A 22,662-nucleotide genomic window follows, 5' to 3' on the forward strand; every position below is an offset into this window, starting at 1 on the left:
AATTGATATGAACTTCATTCCTCATTTATTTTTCCATGTAGTTAAATAACAACAATGAAATATAGTTTGTCATCAGTGGAGGAAATATGCTAAGATTCTGTCTATGTCATATTTCTAATGTGTAACAAAAGTGAATGCCCTCTAGTAAGTGTTAAGAGTGGATATATTCTTAATTGTAGGGATAGATTTTCACATTTTCTTCATAGAGGTTACTGTTAACAGGGTTATTGCATATGATTTTTATTTGTTGAAGAGCTTTAAAGAAGTATTTCTGAGGAAACTTATCAGAAAGTATTCTTTTCTAATATTTGCTGCATGTATATCAGGGTTTTGAATGTCTTTTTATTAGTGCTAACATAATAATAACTATCCTGTCCTGCCATAACAAATTGATAACTCAGATATCATATTTTTTATTTAAAAAGTTTGTAAGCTTTATCAGTCCACTCTACACAAAAGCCTTTGTTCATATAAATTCTACATCCCTCGATTCAACTGCAAATCTTGTTAGAATGTGGAGTATTTCCTACCAGATGAAAGTTGGAAGATAGAAGTTTGTGAGATTCTAGCTCATGGAAACATTTCTGAAGAATCGCTTAAAAATGACCTATTTCCCTAGATATATCTTAGTTTAGAAGATAACTTGCTGTTTCACAGCTTAGGGAAGAAACACTCTCAGTGTTACAGTTAGACAAAGAAGATTATTCTTTGATGTCTGATTCTGAAGATATTATCTGTAGATAGGAAAATAAACATGTACCAAGATAGAATATTTATTATATTAATAACTATATAATTCCAGTAAGTATATTTTAACATGGAATCTATGTAAAATAAAGATTAGAAGTTTTCTTTGGTATAAATTGGGCTATTCTTGAAGACAAGATGATTCAAACCATTTTTAATTTGGGGAATTAAGTTATAAGGGATTCAAACATTTATTTTTCAACAGGACAAACACCTGAAACAGTTATTATTATTGTTATTATTATTATTATTATTATGTAGTACAGGGTGTACAGAGTCTAACTACACAGATTGGACTCCTAGTGATCTTCCTGTTTTCAGCCTCCCAAGCACTAGGATTACATGCATGCACCTTCATGGCCATTCTCAATGGCCTCTTAGGCAGGGCTAGCATGACACTATTTATTTATTTATTTATTTATTTATTTATTTATTTATTTAGTACAGGGTCTCACTATGCAGCCTGGAATCATAGTGATCCTCCTGTTTTTAGCCTCCCCAGCACTGAGATTACAGGCTTGTGACCACGCTGGTTTTGAGGCCCGCATGGCATGCAGTACCAGGGATTGAACATGGGTCCTTGAAATTGCCAGGCAGGCTCTTAGGCCACTGAACTATCTCCCCACTCTCTGAAACAGGTTTAGCTATTCACAACCTTAGCTTGATTTTATAAATGAACAGAAATTACATCTTAGTGTATAAGTAATTATTGCATGACTTTGTCAAATTTATTTACCAAGTACTCTAATAATTACCAACTAAACAATTTAAATAAGTGCTGAAACAGTAAAAGTGGATGATTAAGAATGTCTAAATCTGGAAGTCAATGAAATGTTTCTTTAATTTTTAAAGTTTTATTGTGTTGTAGCAACATCCATTTAATTTAAATTGCTAATGATTTGTTTAAATTTGACTGTATATACTCAAGTATTTTAAAAACTATTTAGTTCTTTATAGATTTGAGGGAGTGAGGAGAATACTGAACTGTTCTTTTTTATTATTAACTAATTTACAGACTTTATTCACATACATTATCTTTATTGAACAGCACTTTTGCTCTGAATGTCTTTTTAAAAATTTTTTAATAGATTGCAAATTGAAAATGAATTATTTACAAACATAACTGAATATAACAAGAAAAACTGTCCAAAATAAAAATGAAGAAAGAATTTACAGATCAGTCATAGTAGAACTGTTCTTTATTAAAGCTGAAGAAACTAAGGCCAAGTTTACTTGGCTTATTAGTGATTAAAGCTAGATTTTAACTATCCCAGTATAGCATTTTTTTTTCTCATGCCTCATTCTGCTGTCATTCTGGACATATTGCTTAGTGTATAACTGCTTTGAGACATACTGTTATTTAATCTTGGACTTTTTTCCCTAGAGTATATTATGTGAATCATTAAAGGAGAGAGCGAGGGAGAGAGAGAGAGAGAAACAGAGAGACAGAGAGAGAGAGAGACAGTCTGACAGACAGACACATACAGAGAGAGAGAGAGAGAGAGACAGACAGACAGAGACAGAGACAGAGACAGAGAGACAGAGACAGAGAGACAGAGAGAGAGAGAGAGAGAGAGAGAGGGAAGGAGGGGAGATAGAGACAGATAGAGAAGTGTTTAGAAATACTGGATGAACAGCGGGTATATTGAATGAATGAATGACAGTGACTTTTTATCATAGAAAGGAAAGGATGGTGGCTTAAAAGAATATTGTCAGATAGTTTTAATTTTCAAAATCAGAATGGTTTAGAAACAAAAACAGACATATGGATCAGTGGAACAGAACAAAGGATACAAACATCCCCAGACAATTCAGCTGTTTTTTAAGTTTGATTTTTAATTTATTAGAACCCAGTAAGTGATGATTTTAAAGCAGAGTTCCCATCAAATTAACACTTAAGGTGAAAGTAAGACATTATAAGAAACATTATATCTATTACAGCAGGTTGTAGGATGTCAGATTTTTTTTTGATGCTAAACTCTACCCTTTTAGAATGTCAGATTTTTTAAGTGAGTCACATAGTATTTTATATTACTAAAATGTGTGAATAAAATCAGAAATATTACCCATTGGTCCAAGATTTCTCAGCCTGTAAAATGCTTTAGCTGCTAATTGAAGAAATTTTGCTGTATAAGTAACAGCTACCACATAACCAAGTGCTCACTCTATGTCAAAGGAACTAAGACAGGTAAGTTTATGGTTTTTATTTGCAAAAATTTTAGAATATTAAATATGAAGTATTACTAAGAATATTTTTAATCTTCCCATGCGAATTCCCAAAGTGTGTATATCACTTTTCTTTAACACCATTAAAAAAGTCTGTGGACTATTAATTCTTATTCATTGTAGGCCTGTCCTGATAATGAAAGCATAAATTATTTACTTTGATATGGTAGAAAAAATTATAGTCAATTACTGCATCTTTTTCTGGTCATTAAATAACTTCAAAGTGAAGTCAAAAATATTTTACACCTCAAGTGAACAATCTATTTCTATAAGTTTCAATTATGAGTGGAACATGGGGGTGGGAGGCAGGAGGAATTTCAAGTTTGCTTGTCTGTTTCCTCAGAACCACAAATTAACTATTTGATCTTTGACAAAGGAGTCAAAAGTATAGGTCAGAGCAAAGATAGCCTGTTCACTAAATGGTCATGGGAAAACTGGGTGACAGTTACAGAAGATTGAAGTTGGACCCATATGTATTACCATATACTAAACTAAAATAAAAATAAATAAAATATCTAAACATTAAAGTAGAAACATTGGCCAAGGGTATAGCTCAGCAGCACAAGTGCCTTCCTGGCATACGCAATGTCCTGAGTTTAATTCCTGGCACCAAAACAAAATGAAAAACCCCAATTGACTAGTTTTGGGGTTGAGGGAGATAGCTCAGTGGCATAAGTGCCTGTCTGGCAAACACAAGGTCCTGAGTTTGATCCCTGGTAACAAAATATAAATAAATAAATAAATGAAATCAAACCTACTGTGAGATAAAATGGGTAAAACTCTTGGAAGTAATGGTTGTAGGAAAGGATTTCCTAAACAAAATAATATATTCATAAGAAATAGTAGCAAAAATCAACAAATGGGATTACATCAAATTAAAAATTTCTTGCACAGAAAAAGAATAAGATAATAAAGATACAACTTACAGAATTGAAATAAATCCACCAGCTATTCTTTAGACAAAAGATTAATACCTAGAATATATAAAGAACCATAAAAAATAGACTACTTAAAATAAAAGACTCAATCAAGAAATGGGAGAGTGGAATGAGTGAATACTTTTCAGAGGTGAAAGTCCAAATGTCTAACAAATGTATGAAAAAATGTTCCACATTTTTGGCCATCAGAGAAATGCAAATTAAAACAACACTAAGATTACACCTTATACTAGAAAAAATAGCAATCATCAAGAAGCAAAAAAATAACAAATGTTAATAAGACTGTGTTGCAAAGGAACCTTCTTATAGTGTTGGTGGGAATATAAACTAGTACAACCATTGTGGAAATCATTATGCAGATTTCTCAAAAAACCAAAATTAGGAATTGCATGCCATTTATGAGCTGCCCTTCCCTCCTCTAGGGATCTTCCCCAAAGAGGTAAGGACACCATACTACAGCAATACATGGCTATCAGTGCTTATAGAAGGACAACGAATAGTTAAGGCCTAGATGCACCACCCTACGTACTAATCCACAGAGTACTTGATAAAGAAAATGTAATATCTATAAATATCTATGCACAATGGAATGCTACTTGGCTCTAAAGAAGGAGAAATTTGAGACATTTGTAGAAAAATGGATGCACCTGAAAAATACAATCATGAGTGAAATAAATGAGACACACAAGATTATATGCCATATAGTGTCTCTCATTTGAATAAGGAAAAATACCAACAAACAACACAACAAAATATAGAGAGACAAACAGAGCTCTTTCAAATGGGAAGGGGTTTAGGAGACCAAGGACAAAAGAAGAGTGGGAGATGAAGGGTTAATAAGTTGGATAAGATGTGCTATGTACAGAAACCCAATAACCTCAAAGAACATGAGCATTTTATGTCATAAATATGAGCCAAGATTAATAATATCAAGAAGAATGAAAATAGGGGCAGGACATTTGGAGGATGAAGAAGAGAGATTGGAGAGAAAGGCACTGAAAAACAAAGGAGCCATATCACGCACATGTTTTCACTCCTCAAGATGCTTGAAAATGACAGGTACTACCAAGATGCACTAATAAAAAATGTTCCCATTAATAAAGAATGTTTATTATACTGAACAGGCCATCACCAACATATATTATGTTAGAAAAATTATTTTGAGTCTAGAGTCTAGAAAGTGTTATGTACATGTATCATCTTCTCATGATGAATAGAATTATATACTTCAAGCATATACTAAGAAAACTCTCAAAAATACGACTCAAATAAACAGAAGCTGTTGACCATAAAATTCACTAATGTTTTTAAGTTGGCAGTTTCAGTTTGTAAATGATAACCTTATGCAAAACATTTTAAAAATTAGCTTTTCTTCTTCAAATTCTGTTATTGATTGTAATGGTTTATGCATCATATCAATTTGAGAATCTGAGAAGCTTAACTAAGTGACTCAGGAGCTGTACATCCAAGAGGACATGCCCTACCTAGGTGTAGAGGACATGTCCTAGGACATTGTGTCAACTTGAGAAGTTGGCTATTTGAGAAGCTTAGAGCCTTGACTAAGTGACTCAGCAGGGTGCCAGGGTCCTCACTTCCTAAACATCCTCAGCCTATGCAAGAGGAGGGCAGAGAGATAGTGTGACAGGACCAGCAGCGGGGTGCCCTCCAGATCTCACACTCTCCTCTCTCACCCACTCTAGGATGGAATGGATGGCTTTCTTACCATGGAAGGACAATATGCAATAAACCACTCTCCCCTGATTTCTTTTGCTTTTGTTTTTGTTGTCCTCTGCTGCCATGAAGAGTTGCCCCTCCTCCACACACCACCCTGACTTGGAGCCAGCTGGTTACAGAGTAAAACTTTCATAGACTTTGTGCTAAATAAATCCTTCCTTTAACTTTGGATGTTGGGCATTTTGTCTCAGCCATGACAGTAAGTAACTGAGACAGTTATATAGCAGCCTGGACAACTACCAGGAGGCCATTACTCTAGATAAAACAAGCTGTGATATAAATACCTAAGTCAAATCAGAAATGCATTGTTGAAACTTAATGTTGTCCTCATGTACTGTAAATTACCATTGGGTATGAGTGAAATTTTATGAAAATTAACTGAAGCCAGGGGTGATGTTGTGTGCCTGTAACCCCGCCACCTAGGGGGCTGAGGTGGGAGGATTGCTGTGAGTTGTCCACCTGCCAAGACTACGTAGGGGGTTCAAGGCCAGCATAAATCACAAAGTGACTCTCAATAAAAGAAAACAGACAACCAAACCAAACCAAACAAAACAATCCTTCAAAGTAATTGAATATACTTATAATGAATTAAAAATATTGAAGCACCAGGGCTTAACAAGAAGTAAGACTTTGTCACTATTTTCTAAACAAGATAGCATTAGAATGGTGACAGGTGATCCCTTTGTGTAAGTGCCCACAGCATCACATAACATCATCAGGGAGAGGAATCTAGCAATTTTATTTTCCATGTATATCAGGAAAGTAACATTTTGATAAGTAAATGTTCAGTGATTTAAAATGTGAGGGGAGATCTTAATTAAGATATTAGGAAAAATCTCACTAGATTTTGTCTCATTTTAGACAAAAATTGCTGTGCCCATATAAATAAGTGGTTCTGTCTGCTTATTTTTGAGAGCTTGTTTGAAGATTCTAGCAGGGGAGCACAGCTACTCACATACCCTTGACTTTGGAAAGGTCCTCCTCTGTGGGGGTGGTTGTCCTCTTCAACTGAGCACACAGCTTCAGGGGGACACACATGGGGCATTGAGGGAGGAAGGGGACACCCGCCTAGTCAGCCAGGTCAGTGGAATCAACCCTGGCGATCAGTGGGGTGACAGATGTCGCAGCCAGATTGCCCTCACATCCAGTCTACTTACCTTTGATGCTGTCAGTTATAGATGATTCACGTATCTCCCTGCCTGATTTCCTTCAACCCTCTTTATGAACACTATAGAATAAAAAACAAAGCAAAAATAAAAGCAAAAGTTTTCTAGGCCTAGAAAAGGGCTAGCTTAAGTTCCCCAAAACGACTTAAAGAAGGCGATCACAGAAATAGCAGATAAAAGGAAAAAAAGCAAGGAAAGAGTGAACTATAGACAAAAAACCATGAAAGCATAAAGAAAAAGCAGAGAAAAAGACAATTCATGAGTCCCCTCCTAGTTGCCATGCACTGGTTTTTTTCTGTCAGGAGTTAGAGATAAAGAGCTTCCTGGAAGTCAGATTTCCACTTAATACTGTGAAATTTTGTAAGATGCTCCACATTCCCAATGCTCCACCCTGTGATTTGGCCTTTTATAAACTGCTCTCTTTGCACTGGGGAGATAGCTTGAGCCAGTGCAAAAGGCTTTCTAGTCTACATGAGAGCAATGAATAGTGTTTATAATTGAATTATTGGCCAATGAAGACTGCGAAGAAATGCAGTGTGACATTTCAGTGGAGCACTATAACATATAAAATTATATCTTCCAAAACAAAATAGCCAATTTAATATGCTCCATGAATGAGTTCCAAAAAGCCTAGATAATTTAAAACTAAATCAGCATGGCAAATGTTTCTCAGACATACAGTATTTGTGTTTGCATCAAAATGAACCAGAGAATCAACTCCTTTGTATAGGGAACAAGGCTTCAGCTTTCCAGCCAGGTCATTGACATTTATATTGTCTATGTCCTTGTAGTATTATTAAAACAGTATTCTTTAACATTCTTATTGTAACTGAAAGTATTCAAATAAAAATTTGCATTAGGAGTCCTCTTTCGTTGCTCACGAGTTGAGATGTCTCTTCATTCATTTTCTTGTTTCCTCTTTTTTAAAATTAATTTTTCTTCTTTCCTCTTCATGCATCCTGAATTTCTTATTGATATCTTAATCCTCTGTGCCACTTACAACCACTTGGTTCTATGAAGGATAAATGCGCAGATTATGCTCTGCTGCGTCATCATTTAGTGAAAAAAGCTTCAACCCTATAGCAGAAAGCATGAGTTTTAGACCTATTCTTAGCTACCACTGTAATTTTGAACAAATTACTTACCCCCATAAATCAGCCTGTGTAGCAGTTATACAGAAAGAGTTTGTGAGAAATTTAAATATGACACATAATACAAAGGCACTTTTTACACTTTAATTCTTTTCAAGATACTGTATATTCTGCTAGGTCAGATTTGAACCAATTTTCCCTCTTTCAGACATCTCGCCTGCTGAATTTCTTCCTCGATGTCTTCTGCTTAAGATAATAAAATTAGATACCTTATCTGTCCCATATCATTTTCTCCATGTAACCCATTCTTTTGACAGTGTTGCAGATAACTGACCACACTTTAGAACTTCTTGGCCATTTCCTGTTCCCACTGCCACAGCATGGGCTGGGATCCCTGTTGCTTCATGACCACTGTAGATTTTTAACTGCTGTCCTTGCCTTGAGTTTTTCCATCAGTAGTCTGAGTCATCCCATCTGCTGCCAGGATTACAACTTAAATGTAATTGTATCTTTGTACACCTTCAATTTGCCTAATGAGCATTTGTTATATGGCATAGAAGTTAACATCCCAATTAATGTCTCAAAACTTACCTCAATATTAGACAAAAGAGAACGAGAATAGCTGAAAGGTCCTCTTACTAAGATTGTTACCTGACAGCCTGCAGTGCTTAATGGGCTGACTGCAGGGACAGTCCCTTAGTGATCCATGTCTTCCTTGGTGAAACAAAGTCACTGCCATCTCACTCCGTCTCTTCCTTCTCTCTCACTGGCTTCCCTGAGCTTCAGAAAGGAATTCTAATAAGACAGAGAAAGGATCTTTTCAAGAGTCAGGCTCAAGACTAGATGTTTCACGTTGTCTGTCTCTTCCAGGTAGCAAAAAATAGACACTGGAAAGAGATAAATTATTTCAAATCATTTTTTTAACGATCAAATTTAAGAAAGAATACTGACTACTTTCTCCACATGCCTTGAAAATGGAAACTCCTGTTTATGTGATCGTTCCTTTCTTAGTCTATTTATATGAATTTGAGGGCTGGGGAGAAAGCTCAATGGTCTAAGCACCTGTCTGGCAAGTGCAAGGACCTGAGGTCGAACCCCAGCACTGCAGGCTGTGCTGGCCCCAGAGCCTGGGCGCACTGTGCAGGCCCTGAGACTAGGCATGGTGGTGCGCACCGGTAATCCCACTGCTGGGGAGTTTTAGACAGAAGGATCACTACGAGTCTGAACTGTGTAGTGAGACCCTGTAACAACCGCCCCCCCAACCAAAAAACAACTTTAATTCCTTGTAGCATTTTAATTATTTAAAATACACTATCTTGTGCTTAAATATTTATTTATTTTTCCAGACTCACTTGCAGGCATTTACAATTAGAATTTCCTCTTTCTAAACCATTAAATAATACTACTAATGTTTTTGGTTGTCTTGTATACATTTCTGAGAAAAGACATTGGTTACCTGTTTTATTAGGCAAGACCTTGAATATAGACAGTCCTCAGTGTAATATAACATCTACTCATTCTTCTTTTAAAAACAATAGGTGCATTTTGCCTGGTACATTTCTAGGATCACAGTTTTAAAAATTCGCACTTCAAATCTTCAAATGTTGCTATCTAAGCCCTAACTTATTGTACTGTGTAGTATTCGAAGTCAACTGTTCTCTTCCTTTCCTGATTACTTTTCACTATAGGATTTTCCTTTAGGGGCTCGTTTGTCCTGTGGTAGGTAGCTGGCATCTGCTCTTGACCTCTTGAACATATCAGGAGGCAGGAGCACCCTGCTCAGCTTAACGGAGTCCCCTCTGGAGTGGTGCACAGCAGTGACAGCTGTTGCTCTGTACTTTCTGAGGGCTTCCTGTTGACCAGTCCATGTCCACATGTGTTCCCAACTTCTGCCTCCCAGTGCTTAGTGTTTTTCTTAAATTATGGTGGCCAAAATCCATGCATTTTTATAGATGCCAACATTAAATTTGTGACTAATTGGGTTCATTTTGCTTTTTTTTTTTTAAAGTGACATTCTGCTCATTGAGGAAATAGGTATAGAGGAATAAAGAAAACTTTTGGAGTCTGATGTTCTAATTTAAAAAGGTGTGTGTGTGTGTGTGTGTGTGCGCGCGTGTACACACTAGCTACCTGTTTTAAAAAGCCAGTGAGCTCTGGCTCTGGTTACACAATTAGGTAGACTCAATAGCAGCTATGAGCTACGTACGGTGCATGACTTGATGGCCTTGTGAAGCCAAGTCAGTGTACCAATAGATGAGCCTTTTACATTCTAACAAGTTCACAAAGAAGATGCTGCAGGGTTAAAGTTTCTAGTCTAATGCAACTTGAATTCTCTCTGTGTACATTGATTTTGAGTTTTGATTTTTAACAAACTCTATTTCATTGATATTTTGATTCTACTTTTAGCAGAGATAATTTTGCTTATAAAAAATGTAGTCAACAACACTGATAGACAGTAGTGTTTCTAGTGAATCCTTTCTCTTCTACCATAGGTGGCTAATGCTGATGAGTTATTTTCTTTCTTTTTTTTTATGTTGGTGGAACCAGGGATTGAACTCCAGCCATTGCGCTTGTCAGGGCAGCACTTATTCCACTGAGCCATCTCCCCAGCCTGGATGAATTGATTTGAATCCACGTTTTAATAAGAGTGCTATAGGTTAGATAAAATTTTAAATAAAATTTATTTATTTAAAAATATGTATTCGTTTCCTTGGTTCAGGGTCTCACTATACAGTTTGAACTCATAGTGGTCCTCTTGTCTCAGCCTTCCCAGCACTGGGATTACAGGCATGTGCCACCATGACAGGTTTTGGTGGATGGCTTGGTGTGGCCTACTCGGCATGTGTACCAGGGATCAAACTTGGGTCCTTGCACTTGCCAGCCTGGCGCTAAGACCACCGAGCTATCTTCTCAGCCCCAAAATTTTTAAATTTAAAATAGAACAGTGGAAGCCAAATCTAAAGTATAATCCTGTGAAAGTATGCCTTAACAATTTGGTGACTTTCCTCCTCCTTGCTTTGCTATTTTGTTGAGTTATAATAAGTCTTTGGGAATGAATCACTGTATGTCTTGGTGTTCCACGGACCTCTTTTTTCTGTTATTCCAAAATTTTATAGAGAAAGAGTTGTCAAGTTCATGCTTTTCTTTCTTTGAAGAGATAGTCTTTTTGTAAGGAAATTCAGTTCAGCATTTTAAGCCTAGTCATTTTATATTTTATTCAATTCTTTTAAAAATAGATTTCCCTATATTGGCTTTATATATGTAAGTAAATTAAGACTGAACTACGGTCTTACATCACACTACACAGACGCACACACACATACATATATAGGCTGAGCTAGGATTAGGTCTTAATTTTTTGGCTCTAAAATTTATGATCATAAGCATATGCTAAGTGTATCTGTTAAGATTTGGCCATCTGCGTGTTCCAGCAACTCAGTTAAACTTGCCTAACCAAATAAAGGTTTAAAATTGCATGTGGAAAACAGGGTTGTACGAATGCAGATGCTTTCTTCAAGCTTTGAGCTCTTTCTGGCTTTCTTTTGGTCATTTTCTTTTCCTTTTTGTCATTTCTATCTTTATTTTTATATATTTTTTCATTTGTGTATTTGGTACAGGGTCTCACTACGCAGCTGGGACTCATAGTGATCCTCCTGTTTTCAGTCTCCCCAGTGCTGAGATTACAGGCGTGCACCACCATGCCCAGACTCGGTCCCCAGTCAGCATGCCCCAGGGGCAGGGCCAGCGTGGCACACAGGACCTGGGATTGAATCCTGGTCCCTGCACTTGCCAAAGCAGGCGCTTAGTCCACTGAGCTATCTTGCCAGTCCTCCATCCTATTATAAGAGGGCTGTTCCACTTCTAGTGCTACACAAATAGGTAGTATTGTTTTAAATTCTTATGATGAGAGATGCTCCCTTTTGAAATTGGTGTTGAATTAGACTGTAGTAGTCTGACATATTATAGTTGTGAAAATTAAATACACCTGTGAAATATACTAACTTTTAAGTTTATTAGTGATCTATAAATCAAGGCAATTAAGCAGCTTTGGGCAGAGGCATTTTTACATTTGCATTTTTATCAGTTCTGTTTTGAATTATGTCTCTTTCACTTGGGTAAAAATAGCACTTACTGTATAATTTTCCTGAAAATTTCAGAATATATATATACACTTACAGTTGTTCTGGTATAATTTCAGTTATTATATAATACTTTCATAAAAATAGGTAACAGTATTTTATTGATTTGAAACTAATTTTACTTTGAGAAATTGCACTTTTTGTAAATTCAAATACCACCAAACTTTTGGAACACCTGGTAGAACCATTTTATTTTTTTATTTGTTCATTATTTTGAGAAGAAAACACTCTTTAAATTCATCCCTTGGTATCAGTTGCAGTAAATTAAAACACAAACCTCTTGTGGAGTGTGAGGGCACTCTGTAGGACCAGAGCCCCTGCGGGTTCTGTCAGGAAGGATCTATGAAGAAATGTGATTATTTGTAGGATTTGGTTCTCCCAGTGTTTTTCAGAGCATTATTCTGAACACAAATATCTTGACAAAATGTTGATCTTCCTTGTAGATTTTTTTTCTTAATCAGTGTCAACCTATTCCAATCTTTATTGAAAATAAATGTACCTGCTATTCCAAATATTAATTTCCTCTGAGCTATTACATTTTCATTAAAAACTGTTTATTATTATTAGTTTTCATTAAGTGTTTGTGATGTCTTCATCATTCAGGTTGGATTTAGTACTGGCCTTGTTGGTCCTTGGAGAAGCTGCCAAATTAAATATGACCTGCTTGAAAACTTTAATGGACCTCATGAGAGATTTTCTTTTAAGCATTATGGCTGTTGAGAAACAGGTAACAACAGCCTTGCTAATTTAAATGAAAAAAATGACCTCAATAGAAACATTCAATTTTTGCTTTTATTTAAATAGTATGACTATTGGCAAATAGGATGTGCAAAACTTCATTATAATTATTTTATTTTAATATAAATATAAACATTCATATGCCATAACATTTACTATTTATCATGAATATGTTCCATTTTCTGACTTCTTATTAAAGTTTATATTTAGTATGAGATACTTTAATTTTTCATCTAATTTTAATCATTAAATCTGTTTTTAATTGTTGATAATTAATTACATTTTGTTGTGGTATTCTTATACATAAAATCTCTTTGCCATGTATGTCTGTCTTTGGAATAAATTGCCAGAATTGAATTATTGAGTTGTTTCAAGATTCTTGGGATACAAATTCTTCTTTCAAAGACATAAATATTTTTGCATGTCTATGAAAAATATATGAAAATACTATAGTCTAGAAAGGATTATTTTCTAGTATAATATGTAATGCATTTCACTGGATTAATTTATATTCCATTGAATTCCAAATAAATTCAAGTCTTTTCCTTTTGGAACTATGCTTACTGCAACCAGTCTAAGGCAAAATTGGTTTTTAAATAAGTTTAAAAATATTTAGGAATGTCAGTTTATTTTGATCTTCTAACAATTCCCGAAAATTTGAAGATATTTCTGTTTTACATGTGCCAGATAGTTCTTAATGATGACAAAGTGTACTTTGATTGCATAATGCCTATTTTCTTATTTCAGGAGAAATGGCCCACAGGAGAAGATCTTTCCTGGGCCTGGAATATAGTTCATATGTACACAACGACCATTGCGGAGATCTGTTTATATGCAGCCACATCTGATTTGCGGAAAACAGCCTTTGTTGGTCTCTGTGGGTGTGAATGTCCTCACAAAAATATTCTACTTATTGACAAATCAGAACAGCCAGAATTGCAGACAACAAGTATTTTAAATCTTTTGGAATTCTTCTCATCAAAAATATCAGATAATTGTAAGTAGATTGCTTTTCATTTTGAAGGCTAACACATTTAGGTGTCCTTGTTTATATATAGTAATAGTGTTTAACAGAAAGTTAAAATTTAGAAGTGAGGCATAACTTTAACTTCAGTTGAACTGACTAGAAAGAATGTTTTTTGCTTATTTTTCATTTCTAAAGAGAATAAAAATTATAAAAATAAAGAAATGAGATGGAATTTCACTAAACAAAATAATAGATATTCCAAAATGATTGTTATATTCCATAATTCTGTCTTCAAATTAGTTGTTTAGATTACCAGATATAAGCATGCAAAATTGATTTTAAAAAAGCTATGAGAAATTAAAAGAAGAAAGATAATTTTAAGCACTTAAGCATTAACTGCTCCTTTCCATACACTAGTAGAAATCAACAGTACAATTATCCAAGCTATCTTATGTATATACATAAATATGTATTTTCCCCTTCTTTCTTTCTAGAAGGAATATGTTTTAGATGAAAATTTTCTATGGAAACTCAGAGTCTGTTGATTCGTGATTCGTATATAACTTGCAAAGAAAAAATTGTGAGGTGTCTTTATTTGCTCATTTCTTAAAACGCTTCAAGAGAATAAGAAGTAGTGAAAAGAACATTAGCAATGATACAGAATTGCACTAAACAAGATGATAAGAATTCAACAATGGTCTTTGTCGCAGTTACTTTTCACTCATTGCTGGGACAAAATACCCAACACCCCAAATTAAGGAAGGAAAGGTTTATTTAGCTCACAGTTTGTGGAGGTTTCAGTCTGTACTTGGCTGGCTCCCAGGCAGAGTGGTTGATGGCAGAGAGAATCAATTCATGGCAGCAGAAAACAGCAAAGAGCAAAGGGAAGGGCAGCAGCTGCAGCTTCTAGCCAACCTCTGTCTCCTCCTTATACATAAGCTCCCCTGGGTTGGGGGTATAGAACTCACACAGCATCCATGCCCTCCTCTTGCACAGGATGAGGATGTTTACAAACTAAGAATCCAGGCTCTCTGCTGAGTCACTTAATTAAACTTCTGAACTTTTCAAGTTGACACAATGTATCAACTAATACAGCTGTTATGGAGAAAATAAAAAAAGAAGGAAGGGCAAAACAAATGTATATGAAGTTTATTTCCTCTTGATTTTTTATTGTTTTCCCCATAGAACAGTACGTCTTTGCTTCTCCATTTTCTCCATGCATCTGTTTCTTGTTCTTTACCCATCCAGAGAGTTTCTCTCCATTCATGTCCTGAAATATTATATGTCCTTCACAACTCTCTTACATTCTATCAAAAAGTGTCTATTTTTCTTCTCAAAACTAAAGGTGGGGCTGGGGAGATGGCTCAGTGGAATAAGCGCTTCCCTGGCAAGCACAAGGGCCTGAGTTCAATCCCCGGTTCCGCAAAAAAAAAAAAAACCAAAAAAAAAAAAAACAAAAAAAACAAAACAAAACAAACAAAAAAAAAAAACTAAAGGTAATTTTACTACTATGTTTATGGGAGAGGAACTAAACTACTATTATTTTTAAGGGTTTTTTTTTTTTTTTTTTGTGTGTGTGTGTGTGTGTGTGTGTAGGGTCTCAGTATGCAGCTCAGACCCGTAGTGATCCTCCTGATTTCTGCCTCCCTAGTTCTGGGATTACAGGCATGTGCCATTATGCCCAGACTCCTTTGCTGGCTCAGCACACCCTGGGGTGAGGCCAGCATGGCATGTCATGCCAGGGATCAAACCCTGGCCCCTGCACTTATCTAAGCAAGGGCTTATTAACCTGAGCTATACAGCCGACCCTAAAATACTATTATTTTAAAAAGGATAATAAAGGGATACTGTTTTGCAAAGTTCTTTCACATTGAGTAAACTTGATATGTTTATTATGAAAATCATTATAATTTATATATTGTTTTAGTTTGCTATTTATGACTCTGGCTTTGGTGAAGTTTTGAGATAACAGAGGCATTTCAGAATTATATTTGTATTAACCAAGAATCTAACATAGTAGCATGTAATGGGTAGCCAAATAATGATAGTGGATTTATCATGTAATTAAATAAATCACTGAATTTCAATGAATTATAGGATTTCGAAATTATAGAGTGAATCAAAATTGTTTTTCTTCAGAAACATAATTTTCTGATTTGGGGGAAATTATGGTTGCATTTAATTTTAAATAATAATTCAGTGGCAGATATTAATTTCATTCCTAAGAACTTTCTCACTTTTTAAACTTCATTCAGTACTCTTTTGCTTTAATTCACACTTTGGAACCCATCACATCTGAGTACCATTTGCTTGCTTGCCCATTTCCTGCTTTTCATAATGGCAGTATTTTTTTTCTTTTTACTTGTTAAAAATTGAAACATATCTATCTTGTTTAGTACACAAATTATATTTTTCCCATATTTATGCTATTGATTAAGTGAAGCCATAAGCATTCATTTATTTTGCTATTCACATTTTAATTAGTCATATTGGTCAAGAATCTTCCCATACAGTAGTTCAGTCCTTGGTTTCTAAACTTCTTCTCAAAAAACCAAACCAAACTGAGCCAAAACAAAACAAAAACTAATCTGTAAAGTGTAGGCTTTCAGCTCTTGCCTAACCATGTAAGTTAGTTGTTTCTGATTCCTTTATTTCTTTGATATTGGGTTCAGAGGAAATTCCTCCATGAGGACTGCCTGTACTCCCAGAAGCTGGGGGCTTCCCTAAAGGATGGCTGCCCTTTGGTCACTTCACAGTGCTGGGATTGCATATGCTCAATACACTCCAAATTATATGTCTCCGTATAAGCCTGACAAATTTTCCTAATTATTAGATAATTTCCTCAAATTTATTTGTTCATTGTTGATAGTTTTTAAGTTTCTTATTTTCTTCGCAAGATTTTATTTTGGTAGCTCAGAATTTGAGTGAATTCTTGAAAGACAGTTTTCCTGGTTAATGTCTACTTATTATCACCCAGTTTCCCGGGAAATACACCCCAACTCTTTATCACCCACATAGTCTTTTTCTTCATGATGGCGTTAACAGCAGACTTACTGGAAAACTTGTCATTTATGTGTATTTTCTTTCTTTTTTGCACATTCACATATCTTTTCTTATAGTATATTTTATAGGTGTTCTATCTTGATTATTGATGATTATTGTTTTTTTGAAAGTTTTTATTGGTATATGTTTGCAGTACATAAAATTTACATTCATTTTGGGGAATATTACATTCCTCCCAACATCTGATCCTCTTTCCTATTTCCAAAGAGTCTGCCTCCCTGTTTCCTATCATCTCTCCTTTTTTAAAAAAACTCTTTAATTTATTCACATTTTAGGTTTCTTGTATGAGAAACCACGCTATGTTTAACTTTCTGAATCTGACTTTTTTTTTTTTACTTAACATTATAGTGTTAAGATCCATCAAGTTTCCTACAAATGACATGATTTGATTCTTTATATCTGAATAAAATTCTATTTTGCATGGCTATACTATCTATCTTTCTATCTATTCTTTACCTACCTATACTATTTTGTCTGTTTTTCCACTGGTGGGTATCAAGGTTGTTTCAGAGCTTAGCTATTATGAATTGCATTGTTGTAAACATGGGTGAGTATATATTATTACAGTATGATATCTAGCTTTTGGGAATTTACCCTGAATAGAATCAAATTAATTTTCTATTTTTCACTTTTTGAACAATCTCCATATTAATTTCCATAATAATTGTACTAGTTTACATTCTCAAAAATAATGTAGAAAAGTTCGTTTTCTCCACACATCTCAACAGTTGCCTTTCTTTGAAGAGATGTGTCACTTTTCTTTTTAACTCTTGTTGCTAGCCACTCTGACTGGTATAAGATGGAATCTCAGAGTTGTTTTGATTTGCATTTCCATAATGATTAAATGTGAGCTCAGATTTGTCAAGCATATAGTAACCTGTATTGATCTGAGTGAGAATTCTTATTTCTGTTTGGTTTGAATTCAGTACCAAGGGAAAAACATAACATCTAAAACCAGAAAATATTGAGACTTTCATATATGTCCCTAGGAAGAGGGCCATCTATGTTATTGTACAATAACCAATAGTCTTATTAATAATTATAAAGCTCTGTAATTATTTGTCATTGAACAAAGCTTCTAGGAGTTTCTGAATCTTATTGTATCAACCAGTAGGCAGTATTGTGGACCAATCAGCAGGTAATGTTACAGATCTTTACAGATCTCATATATTCAGCATTTTATTCTTTAAATGGACAAGGATGGAGATAAAAGGCAATAATTGCTAACAGGCTGGATTCTAGAAGAAGGTCTTCATTGTTCATTGATATGAATGGCAGAGTCGGTAGACGATATTGCATTTACTGATGTTATTCTTGTGATTGCTCTTGAACTCAGCAATGAAATGATTAACCAGTAGTTTGTCAGTGTTTTCTCAACACAAATGGACAGGTCATTATTTATATCCCTGGGTTGCTATTAAAGATTTGATCTGAAATAAGAAGAAAAGATGTATCAAAACTGCTTTTTATATAGACAGAGGCCAACCTATTTCTGTAGTACAAAATTTCTTATATAAGCCATAAACAATGCTAGTGGGATTTGAATCATTGAACTTTCTGAGCATTTTGAACCCCTCAGTTCTCACAGAATTCTTGAGTTTTCTTTAGGAAATGATCAAAGTAACTTGATAATCTGAAGACAACTTGATTAAACACTTCTCAGGGATGTGTCCTGCAATTTTCTTCCTCCTTGTCAAAATCAAAGACTATACCATACTGCAAGAAAACTTCTGATATGCTCTTCAAGTTTCCACTGAACCTTTGGCTCCATGAATCAGTTACTATTATGAACAGCCATGCTTGACATATATTGTCAGGTAGTTCACCAATTGACCATTAGGAATTAAAAAATATACCATTGCTGTTCAGGGTAGATTGTAGCATTACTGAATTATTTTTCCATATAGAGAAAATGATTTCTTGTGACTTGTCCTATGTATATAATCAAAACAGGGAGTGTCAGTTCCCTGCTACCTCAGAAAATAGTGGATTACAAAACTGTTACCCCCTTGACAGCCTATTTAGTATGATTACTGGAAAAGGTGGATCTCCCTTGCCGAGAAGCTATTATAAATGCGTAGAAATTCTGCTTTATTAACTGAAATGATTCTTCCTCAGAACTTTACCTCTCAAAAGTAAGTTCTATTTAGAATGAAAAATATTTAAAGTTACATGAGCTGATATTTTAATTTTGTTACTTATATCTTACAATCTTATTTAACTGTTACAACTTATCTTTTTAAAATCTGATCATTATTTTAAGAGTCCCATTTGTATGAAAAACTTTTAAAAAATAAACATAGGAAGATATAAAGTTTGTTATAATAATCCACTGGATAGTAAAAGTGCAACAAATGTTACTGGTGTTATGGTTGGTAATGTAGTTGTCAATGCTGTTATTTTTATGAGAAGGGATTTTTTTCTAACAGCTATTGTAATGTATATCATGCTTCTGGGATCTTTTTCTGTGTATAAAGGTATAAATGATACTGAGAAATATTTTTAAATGGTATTAATAAACATTTGATGAAAGAGCCAAATAATTCCCTTTTTATTCAAATGTATTGGTACAATTTAGATAGTCATAATCATCACATTAGTGATAGGGAACTTGAACCTTTACAAGGTAGGTCTTAATAACTCCTCCCTTCTCCCATTCCTTTCCCTTCAACTCCTCCCCTCTCCCTTTTTATTTTCCCATTTCTTTCTCTTCCTTTTCCACTCTTGGCCCCATTCCCCTTTTGTTTTTAAACAATTTCTTCCCATTTCACAATCTTTGCTATACATTTTGGTACTTATTTACACTTTCTATTTCTCACGCTAGCTATATTTACACATGTGTTTCTGATTCATTTCACATACAAGTTTGGCCTCAAGGTGCACCATTTAGCTATAACTAGCTCAAGTTTATCCTCCCTTATGGCTGGGTAGTACTCTTATTATATTAAAACCCCTGCATATTCTTTATCCATTCCTCAGCTGATGGACATGGGTTTTTTCCAAGATTCCTTATTGACCACTTGTATACAAAGTTTACTTAAAAAACAATTGAAGCCATAGTTTAAGAAAGGGTTTCTTATAAGAGATGGATGATATTTATGTAGATAATTTCTAGGTAAACTTATCTGACATTGGAAAAGAACTTGAAGAATATAGAGGAAGACTTGGAAGTGGAGCTAGAGATGTAGCTCAGTGACACACTGCCTGCCTAGCAAGCAAGAGGTCCTGAAGATTAGGCGGGAGTATTGGTACAAGTTCAAGGCCATCCTGGACTACATAGTGAGTTAGTGAATTCAATGGCAGCCTGAACTCTACAGTGAGACTTGTCTCAAAAACAGTTAGGAATTAAACAAACAAATAACTCCCTAAAGAAAACAACTTGATAGTGCTACATTTTAGGGCCACCAGCAGACACTGATTAATTTCATGTATACGAGGGTTAAATGTTTAAGAATAGATGATGGATGAAATAACAATAATATCTTAGAGTAGTCTCAATCAATATCACTACCAATTCTCAATCTAATGAAATGTGTTTCTTCTAAACTCTTTGCAAGTTCTAAATAGCCAGATTTTGCTTAAAAGTTAACAACAGAGATGTAGAAATTCCCATCACCAAAAGCAGGTCATTTTACTTTTATACTGTTAGGTTCTTTTTTATATTATGTTTGAATCTTTCCTTTGATATCTTCCAACTCTTGACTTAAATTTAGTTCCTTGCAGACAATAAAAGTAAATAAATATTTTCCCCTTCTATGTACGCCCTTTGGATTTGAGAAGATAATTACCTTAGTTCCCTTCTCTATCACTTCCCATCTACTTGTTTACTGCTGATTTCCTGCGGTAATTTTTGTAGTACAGGAGGAAACACTTTTTTCAATGTGGTTTATAATTAATGCTTTACTTTTCCTGGAGCTTATCATGTTGATGTCTCTGTCTAGATTTACAATAATTTATTTCAGTGTTATTATGTGAAGACAGATGCGTGGGACCTAAGTAAGTCATTATCAATTCAGTGTTGACACACTTTCATTTGTGTTTTGAGAGTGATTTCCTAAACTGATGTTCCAATGATATTAGTGAATGAAGTATGGCCCATTTGTTATATAACTTTTCATGCTGTATTGTGATTCATTTTAACCTAGAAAAACATTACCACTAAGTAATAATTCATTTTTTTAAAAAGTAAATGAAAGTTGATTTGAATCTCAGATGAATTGAAACTTTTAATAATTCTTTATTAAATCTCTTATATATCTCTTATTTTAGTGAAGCTTATTCAGTAGAAAGTTTGTGGCTATTACTTTTTTTTTGTATTTTTAGGGAAGGGTCTACATGGTGTTCAGGGTCTCACTGCTAGATCAGACTCTTGTATGAGGAAAATATTTACTTTAAAAACAAGTAGAAGGGGCTGGGGAGATAACTTAGTAGAATAAGTGCTTGCCTGGCAAGCGCAAGGGCCTGAGTTCAATCCCCAGTTCCGCCAAAAAACAAACAAAAAAAGAAAACAAAAATAACTGCCCCCACCCCCCCCCCAAAAAAAAATAAGTAGGGGACTGGCAATGTAGCTCTGTGGTTTAAAGTGCCTGCTTAGGCAAGATTAGGCAAATACAGGGACCACGGTTCCATCTCTGGCACCACATACTGTTCCAGTCCCACCCCCAGGGCGGGCTGAGCTGGCCAATAAATAAATAAACAAATAAATAAATAAATAAATAAATGAAAAGAAAAACAAGTATATGTTAACAGAAAATTTGAGATAATCTTCCTAGTTTAGATAATATTAAAATCATACCATGCTTGTATTATGACTACATACAAGGGAGCTGGCTAAATATATGTGTTTCCTAGATTTGTGAAACAGCTTTTTGGAGCTATAGTTGATATCCATTAAACTACACAGATTTAAACTTCAGTCTGATCATTTTGTCATATGTCACACATTTTCATAAAACTATCACTATAATAAAGAAAATAAAAGCATCTATCATGGTAGTTCCTACGTGCTCCTGTTCTTTGTATTGTATCTTTCTTTAGCTCTCACTACACTTTTGGCATGAGCTTTTGAGTACAAAATTAGAGATGAAGTCTGTAGTTAGCGTGCATAAGTTTTTACCTTAACAATAGTGTAAATGTTTAATGTATTCAGTATCTGCTTTACTTTTCTGTAGTTTTATATGTTCCATAATCTTCTTAAGGTGCTATGCCATATCTGTCTACAGCTTTGGGATTTATTTATGGTGGTCTTTTATCCAAGGCTATCCTACTAAAAGTGCTCTTTAGGTACTGTCTTTATCTGTCATAAACATTATTAATGTTTTTACCTGAGGACCTCATTGGCAAAAATAATAATAATGATGACATGCATTTTTGTCTTTCTCCCACGGGTGCTTTCCATACTAAAGGGAATAAAAGAGTCATAAGTATCTCCTTCTACTCATACTTCCTCACAGAGATAATAAGTTTTAGGGCTGGATCGTTCAGTAGCTCAGTTACATTACCAAGGACCCTGTTCTGTCCCTTTTTTGCACTGCCCTGTTTTGCTATTGGGGGCTGCTCTTAAGTTTGTACCTAATGGTGGCAAGATAGCTGTTATATGAAAAAGATGTTGAAAGAGTAAGATTTTTTCATGACTCTGATTTAATAACAGATAAAAAATATAATCCATATGCCATAAATTTGCTTTGTAATTGTTATTCATGGCATGTTCATGGAGTTATGAAAATATAAACACTGATTTTAAAACATATTTTCACCATTCCCAAAAGCAGCCTCATACATTTTGTTATTCTTTTTCTTTTCTCTCTCTCTCTCTCTCTCTCTCTCTCTCTCTCTCTCTCTCTCTCTCTCTCT

General features: G+C 34.7%; 1 protein-coding gene across 1 annotated transcript in view; it reads left to right on the top strand.

Annotated features, from left to right (window-relative positions):
- Tmem232 (transmembrane protein 232) overlaps positions 1–22,662 on the top strand; it is a 254,152-nt gene that overhangs the window by 54,375 nt on the left and 177,115 nt on the right. Inside the window, exons 8-9 of the mRNA XM_023703402.1 lie at positions 12,645–12,768; positions 13,527–13,776. Of these exons, the coding sequence (XP_023559170.1) occupies positions 12,645–12,768; positions 13,527–13,776 (374 nt within the window). The remainder of the gene's footprint in view (positions 1–12,644; positions 12,769–13,526; positions 13,777–22,662) is intronic.

The sequence above is a fragment of the Octodon degus genome, unplaced genomic scaffold (assembly GCF_000260255.1).
Source record: "Octodon degus isolate 3935 unplaced genomic scaffold, OctDeg1.0 scaffold00169, whole genome shotgun sequence".
Classification (NCBI taxonomy): domain Eukaryota; kingdom Metazoa; phylum Chordata; class Mammalia; order Rodentia; family Octodontidae; genus Octodon; species Octodon degus.